The following is a 13614-nucleotide window of genomic DNA, read 5'->3' as shown; positions in this document are numbered from 1 at the left end:
ACAAAAACCCTATCAAGTTGCATTTTTTGTGAAACCAGGTACTGTGTCTTTCTGTGAGACTCGATGAATGCACACATATTTGTTTGATTACTTTTAGCCAGTTACAGAAAGACCAGCATTTTGGAAATGATGAGCTTAATCCTAGTCTTACAATAATGCTGTGCTGATTTTTGGAACGTGTTGTAGGCATCAAATAAAGAATGTGTATATACACCGATCAGCCATAACATTAAAACCACCTCCTTGTTTCTACACTCACTGTCTATTTTATCAGCTCCACTTACCGTATAGAAGCACTTTGTATCTCTTTCTCTGCATGCTTTGTTAGCCCCCTTTCATGCTGTTCTTCAATGGTCAGGACCCTCACAGAACCTCATCACAGAGTAGGTATTAATTGGGTGGTGGATCATTCTCAGCACTGCAGTGACACTGACATGGTGGTGGTGTGTTAGTGTGTGTTGTGCTGGTATGAGTGGATCAGATACAGGATTAGAACTACAAAGTGCTCCAATATGGTAAGTGGAGCTGATAAAATGGACAGTGAGTTTTAATGTTATGGCTGATAGGTGTGTACAAAAACCAATGAAGTTCATGAGATTCTTTATGCTGTTTCTAATTAAATACCAGGTAAAAGACCTGACTTACAAATTACCATTTTCTGTCTTTATTTGATCTTACCTACAAGCCCAACTTTTTGGAATTAGTGTTGAACTTGAATGTTAAGCACATTTATTCCAATAATCCATCAAAGACAAAAATAATAGTATAATTAGAGGCACAAGTGTGACTTAAGAGCTTTAGACTCCTCACTCATATTTCACACGTAAAATACTGTAGAGTTTAATGCACATGAGAAAAAGTAACCCTGCCACCCTGCCTTCAGAGCTGTAACCCTTCATTCACCATAAAGTCACTTTGCACGCTTCACCCAAGCATATCTTGTTCCTTTGCCTCAGAACTACTTGGTTATCAATTTTCCAGTCCCTCTGGCACAAATTGTGACATGAAAAAGTGAACACAAAGTTTTTGGGGGGTATAAACATTTAGACCTATTGTTACAGAGCCATGAAGCTGGAACTGCAGAGAGATAAGTGAGCCGTGAGATAGATGTTTACTCTTTACTCCCCCAATACTCTGAGTCACCTAACTTTCCACAGTGGTGATAAAACTTCCTGTTGACATAGTACTCTTTGAAAAATGTGTAAACAAAATGAGGTTAACACTGAAATTGCTTATTTTGATATGCTACTTGGACCACATCAACTATTTATTTGAGATGGCAAGTACTGTTGGATTGGTGAAAATATGGATTAAATTGTAATTCCAAAAAATAATACACTGCTCAAAAAGTTGGAACATAATCATCACAATATAATCCCTAGACAACTAAATTTATATATGATAATATTATAAAAAACATTATTAAATGATTAAAATAATAATCTGTCCAGCTAGGAAGCCAAAGCAATTGTGCAAGGGCTTGTTTTGTTGGTTATTGGTAAATCAGTCATTAACATTCCTAATACTCCAGTATAAAAATAGAACTCACTATTTACTAGCTACTCATATTTTATAATAACTACACTAATGTTGTCAGGAAAGGCTTTAAGATACCAGATCCATGTTTATTCATTTAGTAGGGATGTAACGATACACTCTACCCACGATGCGATACGATTCACGATACTGGGTTCATGATATGATTTTTTCCCTGATTTTTTTAAACAAAATGAAATTGAAGACAAATGATGACAAAGTTTCCTTTTATTATTTCTCTTTAAAAAATAAATTTGAAAAATATACTGTATTTGTGCTTATCTTTTATTTATCTAAATAATGAATGTCATTTTATTTCTGAGGTAGGTACAAACTATGCCAAATAATGCTTATTGTGTAAAATAAAAAACTGAAATGAAATTTTAAAACAAATCCAAACATAATATAAATAAATGAATAATACAAATTATTCAGAAAGTATCCTCACATAAATAAATTTGGCTGGAAAATCCCATACCTGTCTTCTTTCTTCTTGCTCAAGGACCCAACAGTGGCTGCATAGCAGAGCCTGGATTTGAACTGACAATCTTCCGGTTGATAGCCCAAAGCTCTACCCACTAGGCTACCACTGTCCCTAATACTTTGTTAATCTCGAAGGAAATTAAGGCCACAGTAGCAAGTTACATAGATCAAAAGTAATAGTACACACTATAAAGATTCACATTACACAAACAAGTACCTGCATAATCACAACACACTACAACAACAGGGCCTGTGGGTACATTTGAAGGTGTTATTTCAGTGTACATCGTAATAACCAAAGCTTGCTGTAAAACCAGTCACAAGCCACCGCACTGAGGCAGACAGTTTAATCTGTGATTTGAGAACATGGAGTAGGGAAATCCAGTAATGTATTACACACATCTTCTGTTCTTTTCCAGAACATCAACAGCTAATCAACAAAACAGACTTTTAGCAAGCTGGCTAACAGTAGACATGCTATTATAAATAGACTTCAGGAATGCTTTCAACGACCACTTAATCTGAAAACAGCGGCAATGGAAACCCAGAAGCAATGGATTCAGTTATTAAAGGCAGTTGTTTGGTAGACACCAAGGTAGATGATTTATGAGTGCGGGCTAAGAGAGGTTTGAGGGCATGCCAACACGCCAACACTTATACAGATAAGACAAGAGCTAGACCTCACAGCATTCTAGCTAAATATGCTCAGGGTCTGAAACAGATCACACAAATCAAAGAACAAAGATCTATTTTAAAAGATTACATTTATGACATTGGTGAAGTTAATCTTGATCAGCTACTAGCAATAAATCCTAAACTAATCCTTGAACTACAGACTTTCCATCAGACAGTAAACACATTTATGGCACTATTCTATTTAAGAGGTCCCTTGACAGAAGTTAGTCAATGGACACTTTTCCTTACAACATTTGCACGTTAAGTAAACAGAAAGAGTTTGGAGAGAAAAAGACTACTGCTGTGGAAATTTAAGTCATGTTATACCTAAAATACAGACTAGGGCTGCCGCGATTGGTCGACCTAGTCGATGACAGCGATGCTAAAAATGTGCCTGGTTATAAATGATTCTTTTTAATTTCTACAATGTTTCCATTCATATAACCGTTCATATGATTTCCCTCAGCTTTACTTGCTGCCTAAGTCGTGTTTGGTCCAGTCACTGGTTGGCGGCATTAAGCGCAGTCTTAAAAAATGCCGTCTGCAGCAGTCAGAGGCCGATTGTAGAGCTTTCAAAGAAAAGTTAAAAGTTTTCCAAATCCCAAAAGTTTGGGAATATTTCAAACTGGCACAAAACAAAAAGGTGGTTTGTACACTGTGCAAAGCTTTGATGGTACCACAGCCGCACTAGCGCGATGTTGCACTTTAATATTGTTTCATTAAAGTTCTTAATCGCGGAGATCCTAGAATACTGTATTTCTTCGCAAGTTCAGTTAGGGCGCATTTTTACTTCTATATTGTTTCATTAAACTTCTCAATCGTGGAGATCTTGGAATACCATATTTCTAAGCGAGTTCAGTTAGGGCGCATTCACACGCGCACTTGCTCCGTTGGGTTCGTGATTTTTGTGGTTGCCGCGGCGATCAAAGCGATCAAGGCGATCATTCTTATATGAATGAGCCCTAACGCTAACCACTGTGTTTACATCACTTAATTTTTGAAGTAAGTTTTGAGTGAATGTGTAGGGTAGAATCTGGGCTCATTCTGTCTTTACTGTATATTGGACTTAATGAGACATGCCCACCTCTAACTATTTTATTTCTGCTATAAGTTTAAGGACATTGCTTTGTGTACTGAATGCCATAAACACGTTGCACTTTAATATGGAGCACTTGAGAATTTTGTTAATATGGACATAAACCCTGTTTACATTTAGTTTTGTGCCATATTATAATGCCATATAGGTTGTTGTTCAAATAAAAGAAGCATAAATGAGGTTCTGAATTACATTTTTTGAAGAAAAAAATTAATCACCTAAAGATTAATCAATAGAAAAATAGTTGTTAGTGGCAGCCCTAATACAGACAAGATCTTGGAGAACAGAAAAGAACCAGATGTAATCATATTGGAGACAGAGGAAAATGAAATTATAATGGGGTAACAGTTTAAGTTTGTTCCGGCTGTGCTTAATGGTCAAGGATCAAATATGACTCAGCTCCACCTGCAGATATTGCTTGACCATAGGTGATTCAAATCTTCAAATATGAAATACTTGTTGCATTGCAAAATGCAATTTCCTATAAAAAGATTGAAGGGGTGAAATGCTGAAATCCCTGAAGTGAAGCGATTCCTAAAATATATGTTAATGGAAAACAGACTGACTGTTGTACTCACATTGATGGGAAAACTGAATGTTCCTGCAGGGCTTCCGTAACGATCCGGGTGACCTTGCTCTGACAGTGGGTAGAGCGATGCTGAAGAGTACTCTGCAGGAAGCCGTCTAATGGGTGGCTAACAAACATGGGACAAGCAGTCTTGCATGCTAAGTGATCAGAAATTAAACCTAATGTTCTGGAAGCTCTTTTTACATTGTCCTATAATTAAAAAGAAATGTGGTACTAAGCCTTGGTATAAGGAAAGGGATCAAATATCATTTCATTTCCTCTTCATTAAGCACTTTATCCTGATTGGGGTCACAACAGGTCCAGTTTCACTGGGAAACACTGGAAGTAAGCAAGAACACCCTAGACAGGGTGCCAATCCATCACAGAATTGCCAATCATATCGGATAGTGCCCTATCAATAAGAATGTATTATACACCGATCAGCCATAACATTAAAACCACCTCCTTGTTTCTACACTCACTGTCCATTTTATCAGCTCCACTTACCATATAGAAGCACTTTGTAGTTCTACAATTACTGAATGTAGACCATCTGTTTCTCTGCATGCCCCCTTTCATGCTGTTCTTCAATGGTCAGGACTCTCCCAGGACCACTACAGAGTAAATATCATTTAGGTGGTGGATCATTCTCAGCACTGCAGTGACACTAACATGGTGGTGGTGTGTTAGTGTGTGTTGTGCTGGTATGAGTGGACCCAAAGTCACAGCAGTGCTGATGGAGATTTTAAACACCTCACTGTCACTGCTGGACTGAGAATAGTCCACCAACCAAAATAACCAGCCAACAGCGCCCCGTGGGCAGCATCCTGTGACCACTGATGAAGGTCTAGAAGATGACCGACTCAAACAGCAGCAATCGATGAGCGATCGTCTCTGACTTTACATCTACAAGGTGGACCAACTAGGTAGGAATGTCTAATAGAGTGTGGACAGTGAGTGGACAAAGTATTTAAAAACTCCAGCAGCGCTGCTGTGTCTGATCCACTCGTACCAGCACAACACACACTAACACACCACCACCATGTCATTGTCACTGCAGTGCTGAGAATGATCCCTCACCTAAATAATACCTGCTCTGTGGTGGTCCTGTGGGGGTGCTGACCATTGAAGAAAAGGGTGAAAGCAGGCTAAAGAAGAATGTAGAGAAACAGATGGACTACAGTCAGTAATTGTAGAACTTCAAAGTGCTTCTATATGGTAAGTGGAGCTGATAAAATGGACAGTGAGTGTAGAAACAAGGAGGTAGTTTTAATGTTATGGCTGATTGGTGTATGTACAACCACAACATAGCACATTATATAACAACAATTTGTCCTAGATAAAACGTTGTTTGATACATGTGAGTCAGTTCAAGAGTTTGTTTAGACTATTGTTCAGCAGCAATAAAAAGATAATGTAAACCACCAATCAGAAAAAAAGGATTTAATCTGTAACTATGATTTAGACTTAAGCCTGGCTCACTTGTGTTTTTTTTCCCTGCCATGCTAAATTTAAGGTGAACCAAATGAGTATTTTATACAGTCACGTGAAATGTATTACAGTAATTATACTTGTCTCTTTAAAGTGCCTCCACACATTATGCAATAACTGTTACATACCTCAATAAAGGTCATATTAGTATAGTACTTTTACTGACTGACTATTGGATAAGGTTACAAAAGTCAGACCGTTAAGCTCTGAGGACATACTGCAGGTATGTTAAGCTCCAAGAACTTATGACATACTACATTTTTAAACAGTTATGATGTTTTTAATTCCCATATTTGGGCAGTATGTATGAGCTACACCTACAAGCCACCGGTCGCTAAAGAATAACATTTTTTGATTGGGCCAATTCTGTCTGCTGTGTTTGTTTGTTTGTTTATTAGGATTTTAACGTCATGTCCTACATTGACCTTTTGGTTACATTAATGACAGGAAACGGTAGCTACTCATTACACAAGGTTAATCAATTCACAAAATTATATTGAACACAGTCATGGACAATTTAGTGTCTCCAATTCACCTCACTTGCATGTCTTTGGACTGTGGGAGGAAACCGGAGCACCCGGAGTAAACCCACACAGACACGGGGAGAACATGCAAACTCCACACAGAAAGGACCCGGACCGCCCCACCTGGGGATCGAACCCAGGACCTTCTTGCTGTGAGGTGACAGTGCAACCCACTTGGCCACCGTGCCGGCCCTGTCTGCTGTGTAAAAGTAGACAATGTTTTTGAGGCTGCCATTTCTGGCTGAGTTCTTTGCTATTCCACAATTCGATCAAGACGACCAACCTCTCATACATACCAATAAACATGCAATTCCATGGTAGACTACAATTTGCACCACACTATGCTATGTGATTTGGGAAATTGCAGGAGGTTGAAAACTTTGGGGAATATTGGATTTAATTCAACATAAGGTTCCATAAAACTAATCATTATTAAAAAATAAAATTAATTATATATAGGTTATTAAAACAAAAACACCACATAAAACTGTGCATCTCTGTTGTACAGAGTCATTTGTAAAAGAGTATCAATAAGCAGTGAAAAGCAGCACAAAAAAAAAAAATTTTAAGATTGTACGTTCATGCAATGATAAGATTACCAAGTTTTATAGTGATTTGTCTTTCTAGTGTTCCAGACAGCATGTCCGTCAGTGGATATTAGCCTTCATATTCAACGTGGCTAGTAAAAATTGGGGAAAAAAAATCAGGGCTTGAAATGCACCCTAGACCCTTGCCCAGCAACTAAGTCTATTGGACCACATGATGGGTCATCACACTAACCTGTGGTTGTACAGAACAGAGTGACCCTACTCTAGATCTCATGCATACTGAGGCTACTATGCATTCATTCATTTAATTTCACAAACCACCTCATCCTAATCAGAGCAGTGGTGGCCCCAGTGCCACCTGGAATCACTGGGAATATTTATCATGTTTTACACTCTCTACATTCATGACAGAAACGGTAGTAAGATTCATCAGTTCACAAGTTTAATGTTAAACACAGTCATGGACAATTTTTGGATCTCCAGTTCACCTCACTTGCATGTCTTTGGACTGTGGGAGGAAACCGGAGCTCCCGAAGGAAACCCACACAGGCATGGGAGAACATGCAAACCACACAGAAGGGACCCGTACTGCCCAGGATTGAACCCAGGACCTTTTTGCTGTGAGGCAACAGTGATACCCACTGAGCCACCGGTGGGAATACCTGAACAAGACACCAATATGCCATAGAACCTTAAACACTAACACATTCATTTACTCTCACTGATAAAGGTGATTTAGGGTAACCAATTCACCTTATGCATGTTTGTATGTATGTATGTTTGTTTATTAGGATTTTAATGTCATGCTTTACACCTTGGTCACATCCATGAAAGGACCGGCAGTTACTCATTACACAAGGTTCATCAGTTCACAAGGTTACATCAAACACAGACTTGGACAATTTAGTGTCTCCTCCTGTGGGAGGAAGCCGGAGCTCCCGGAGGAAACCCACGCGGACACGGGAGAACATGCAAACTCCACACAGAAAGGACTCGGATTTCCCCACCTGGGGATCGAACAGAGAACCTTCTTGCTGTGAGGCGACTATGTATGTATGTATGTATGTACACATCCTGAGCAACGTAAAGACAAGATATTTCATATAACTGACCTTTATTAAATATTGCATTAATTGTATCTTTTATATTTTATGAAGACAAATGCCACAACACATGTCGCATCTTCTTGTTCTACATCCATTTAATGCACAATATAAGCAGTAAAAACTAAATGTTCATATAGAGACAATAGTAACCAGCTCTGTATGAATGATGTTCTATACAACGAGCCAGTCAGAAGATATTGACTTAACTTTAAAATGTCACACATCGAATCAAACTAATTAGAATCTGCCATCAAGATAAAACATTAATGCAGTGTAGTTACTCGATGCACAGGATTCATCAGTTCACAAGTTATGTCAAACACAGTCATGGACAATTTTTGTAGCTCCAATTCACCTCACTTGCATGTCTTTGGACTGTGGGAGGAAACCGGAGCACCCGGAGGAAACCCACGCAGACACAGGGAGAACATTGACAGAGATATTGACTTTAACTTAAAAAGTGACACGTCGAATCAAACTAATTAGAATCTGCCATCAAGATAAAACATTAATCCAGTGATTAAAACCATTGATCAAGCTCTTGTGTGCGGTGTTGATAGAAAGATGTACGGAACACCGTGACTGCACACGTTTCATTTGTGTTAAAAGCTTAAACTGTCTTAGCCTTGTGTGTGATCATGTTTTACACTTTGGTTACATTCATGACAGGAACGGTAGTCATTCATTACACGAGGTTCATCAGTTCACAAGGTTATATCGAACACAGTTATGGACAATTTTGTATCTCCAATTCACTCCACTTGCATGTCTTTGGACTGTGGGAGGAAACCGGAACACCCGAAGGAAACCCAGGCAGACACGGACATGTATGTTAAACTTAAATGGTTACATACATGACAAAAACATTAGTTACTCGATACACAAGATTCATCAGTTCACAAGTTATGTCAAACACAGTCATGGACCATTTTTGTAGCTCCAATTTACCTCACTTGCATGTCTTTGGACTGTGAGAGGAAACCGGAGCTCCCACAGGAAATCCACGCAGACACGGGGAGAACATGCAAACTCTTCACAGAAAGGACCCGGACCGCCCCACCTGGGGATATTGACTTTAACTTAAAATGTGACACGTCCAATCAAACAAATTAGAACCTGCCATCAAGCTAAAACATTAATCCAGTGATTAAACCATTGATCAAGCTCTTGTGTGCGGTGTTAATAAAAAAATGTACGGAACACCGTGACTGCACACGTTTCAATTTGTGTTAAAAGCTTAAACTGTCTTAGCCTTGTGTGTGACACGCATGTAAAACTTAAATAGACCGCGTTATCATGAACTGTAGTCTGTGACAACCACTTTCGGGAGTTCTGAGAAATGTCAAACACCAACTCCATAATATAAAACTAATTTCAAGCTTTTTTTCTCGCCTATATTAATAACACACGCGGCGACACAACAACGCATTGCGGACTAAGCTAAGCTAACCTAGCTCAGACTTCACCGACAAAAGTAACGCGAATTAAAATGAATAAAATTCCAACCACAATATATTAAGAAACTATGAAGGTTATTTAGCATGAATTCATCTTAGGTACGTGTTTAATGTTAACACAGAGAGCAAACAACTGTTCAGGTAACACTAGTGCTAGCCTGCAACGGTAATGGACAGTGTGTCCCAATCGGCATCATACCGCACTAAACAGTGAGTCAAAGCAGTCATTTTTCCTACTGCTTTAAGACGCTACCTAGGGCGGTAGGAGGTCGATTGGGACGCAGCCTCAGCCACACAATGACAAGCTACACTGGCTACCAACACAGCGGCTGTTCATAAATTAGAACGACCACCATTTAAAAGCAACTTTCGAGATTTAATTAAAACACGTTATTACCTTTTTCATGCGCGGAGCCTCGGCCACGGTGCCATCGCTGTTAACGAAAGCCTCTCCGCCGTTTTGCTGCGGGTCCGGTCGCTTCATCGCGGACGCCTGAGGAAGCTTGACCGGGTTAGGGCTCACCACAGTCGGCTCGCACCGCACACCAGTCTCCGCCGCAGGAGAGTTAGCATTAAGCGAAACGCTAGACTCGTTATTTCCAGACCCCTTTTCCTCCACCTTAGGTGCCACGGGCGACACCACGGGTAATTCTTTCTTATTCACGTCTTTTAGTTCGACCTCAGCCATTTTCGCAGCAACAACCTGAACTGACATCGCTGCAATCCTGACTGATTTTTTTTTTTTTACCCATGCGACATAACAGACCGGAGTGGGCTGAACAAAGGATTATGGGAGATGTAGTGTTTTGTAGCACTAGCGTTGCAGACTGCAATGCTAGGTTGTGAGTTTTTCGTCTACATGACGAAATATTTCTCATTTTAATATACGTATAAGCATATTTAAAATGCAGAAACATACATAAGCTGACAGCTTTACTGTGATAGCTGTCAAGCAAGGGCCAGTAATAGCTCAGTGGTTAAGGTACTGGACTAGTAAACAGAAAGTTGCCGGTTCAAGCCCCGCCACCACTAAGTTGCCACTGTTGGGTCCCTGAGCAAGGCCCTTAACCCTCAATTGCTCATTGTGTAAGTCGCTATGCTGTAAATGTACTGTTTTTTGATATGCAGTTAAAGTCAGGAGTTTACACTATTTACACTATAGTACATTCGTGTCATAACAGTTTTGGAATTAAAGATTTCTGAAACTGTTCTTTTTTTATATATTTTCATTATATTATATATATATCAGTGGCGATTTCTCACCTCATTTGCATGTCTTTGGACTGTGGGAGTAAACCCACGCAGACACAGGGAGAACATGCAAACTCCACACAGAAAGGGCCCGGACCACCCCACCTAGGGATCGAACCCAGGACCTTCTTGCTGTGAGGTGACAGTTCTACCCACTATACCACAGTGCCACCCCTTTGGAACAAATACTTCTTTTTCCAAAAGTAGTTCAAAGTAGTTTAGCACCAATTACCAACTGAAAAGTACATAAAAGAGTGGTGGTTCTTTGCCAGGGCACCTTATGCAGAGAGGAAACTATCAGGGTGGTCATATGAAATCCGTGAACCACCAGATTCAAGTCAGCCATAAATTTAGAGCTGTTGAAACATGGGGATCAAACTCAGGACCTTCTTGCTGTGAGGCGACAGTTCTACCCACTGAACCACAGTGCCACCCCTTTGGAACAAATACCAAAGGTAGTTCAAGGTAGTTTGACAGCACCCATTATCCATTGAAAAATACACAAAAACAGTGGTCTTTTTGCCAGGGCGATGAAAAAACCTTATGCTAAGAGGAAACTTTCAAGATGGTTATATAAAATTCATGAACCCCCAGATTCAGGTCGGTCATAAATTTAAAGCTGCTGGTACATGGCGTTCTAATTATTCAGCCACAGAGAAAGAACAGAAGAAAGTTGTAGCAATCGTTTAGACCTTAAGATTGTCATGTCAAACTTGTACCCTATAAGTATTTGTAGTCTTTTATTATCTCAGTTGGTATTTTGATGGTGCTGGAGAGTGATGTAGGTGAACTGGATTAAGATCTGGTGATTTCAAATGCATAAGATCATGGCTAAAGGTAACACATTTCAGGAAGAAGACTGCAAAGGATGACTGGCTTTACACACACACACACACACACACCCCTTTTCTCCCACTTCAGCACATCCAATTTCTGCCCGTCAATCATCCTCTCACTAATGCTGGTCCCTGCTCCTGATTGGGGAGGACGAGGCAGCTCCACGCCCCCTCCGACACGTGCACAGCAATCGAACATCTTATCACCTACACTTGACGAGTGCAGTGCAGTACAGCGCTGCCACACCCTATACTGCACTCCTTTCCCATCTCCGTGCAGGTGCCACCAACCAGCCAGCAGAGGTCATGATCACACTAGTCTTCACACTAGGCTTAATCCCGCCCCTATCTTTATTAATTCAATAATTTCCTTCGGGATAAATAAAGTATCTATCTATCTATCGGAACAACAAGCCAATCGTTGTTCATGTGGCTGTTTAGCCTCAGCTGGCAGGCAGAGCCGAGATTCGATACGATGTATTCGAGGTCTTAGCTCTGGTGAACAGCGTGGCTTTACAAATTTGAATGTTAATCGTAGCCCAGTTAGCTCTGCTAGTGTTTACAAGCTTTTTTGTTTTGTTTTTTTAAATGCTACATGATGGAACAACATATTTAATATATCTATATAAATATATATAATTATGTCTGTATCTTATGTTCAAAACTTTTTCACAAATTTGGCGTAGAGGAACCCCAGTAGCCTGCACAGCCTCCTTACCTCAACTCAACACACCTGAAACCCTTACAGATGAATTGGAACACTGATTGCAAGCAGGTCTTCTTGTCAAACATTGGATCGGGGTTGGGTCAGTTCATGTTTATGGTTTACATGTCATGTCTTTGCAAGCTTTTTGTCAGGTGGTGTTAGAGTAGTTCCAAAGTATCCGTGTGGAACGACTTAAAGCTGATATTTGAAGATTGTGCCCTAGACCATGTCAGTAGTCAAATAACATTCTATTAATTTGGAGGGACCTGTCCCTTTCTCCCCAAGTTGACCCAAACAATGTCAGCAAACTGCCCCTACATCATAACAGCACCCAGTGTGTACAGTGTATTATTTAAGCCAAGTGCATTGTGTGCTTAAAACACATGTTCAGACTGAACTCCTTGTGTTTACATTCCTTGTCATTAACATTTAGACCCACCGCCAAGGACCCTGCATTGTTCATATACAAACAGCAGACTCTTGTGCTAAATGGGCAGCATTGTGGACCCAAGAACTAACAAACCATGTGAACGTTTGAGTATTTTACCCTCTAACCTGTAACTTTTGTTCAGAACTTCTTTAAAAACCACAGTGACTTCTTTGAAAAAAAAATCCCAGCTTGCACCCAGTGTTTCTGGGATAGGCTTTTTACCCACTCAAAAGCAGTAGCTGGCAACCCAGAGGTTTACACAACTATAAATGATCTGTTTGTTTAATAATGTCACTAAAAGCAATGCTGTTTTTATTGACCTGCATGGAGATTAGACCACATTTAATTGGTATTTATAAAAAAAAAAAGTTCTGCTTATTTTTAATGGTATTTTGTATGGTGCAAATGTATGCTTCCTTGCTTTAAGGAAAGGAAGGAAAAGAACTGCTGACTGCTTTCTACCGCTGCTCCGTGGAGAGTGTGCTGACCTATTGCATCTCTGTGTGGTTCTCCAGCTGCACCACAGCACACAAGAAGGCCATACAGAGGGTCATCAACACCGCCCAGAAAATCATTGGACACCCTCTCCCATCACTAAAGGAGCTCTACAGCACCCGCTGTCTCAGGAGAGCACACAAAATTAAAAAAGACAGCACACACCCAGGGTACCGGATGTTTGAATTGCTGCCCTCGGGTAGACGGTACAGGCAAATCAAAACAAGGACTAATAGACTGAGAGACAGTTTTTACAACAGAGCCATAGCTGTGTTAAACATAAACACGTGACACATCATGTGTCATTCAACGGGTATTGTGCAATTGCAATTTCATTCACTTTAATGGGACATGTGCAACTTATAATTTAAAATTTAATTGGACATTTATTGGAGGGGGGGGGGTTGTATTT

The 13614-nt window shown here is 40.0% G+C and overlaps 1 protein-coding gene across 1 annotated transcript in view; it reads right to left on the bottom strand.

Annotated features, from left to right (window-relative positions):
• The window catches only part of ahcyl2b (adenosylhomocysteinase like 2b), a 65718-nt gene extending 55495 nt beyond the window's left edge, over positions 1–10223 (bottom strand). The window contains exon 1 of the mRNA XM_062996333.1: positions 9882–10223. Coding sequence (XP_062852403.1) covers positions 9882–10199 — 318 coding nt within the window. The 5' untranslated portion in view covers positions 10200–10223. The remainder of the gene's footprint in view (positions 1–9881) is intronic.
• Positions 10224–13614: the final 3391 nt, after the last annotated feature.

The sequence above is a fragment of the Trichomycterus rosablanca genome, chromosome 1 (genome assembly GCF_030014385.1).
Source record: "Trichomycterus rosablanca isolate fTriRos1 chromosome 1, fTriRos1.hap1, whole genome shotgun sequence".
Classification (NCBI taxonomy): Eukaryota; Metazoa; Chordata; class Actinopteri; order Siluriformes; family Trichomycteridae; genus Trichomycterus; species Trichomycterus rosablanca.
This window is presented reverse-complemented; position numbering and strand designations above follow the sequence as displayed.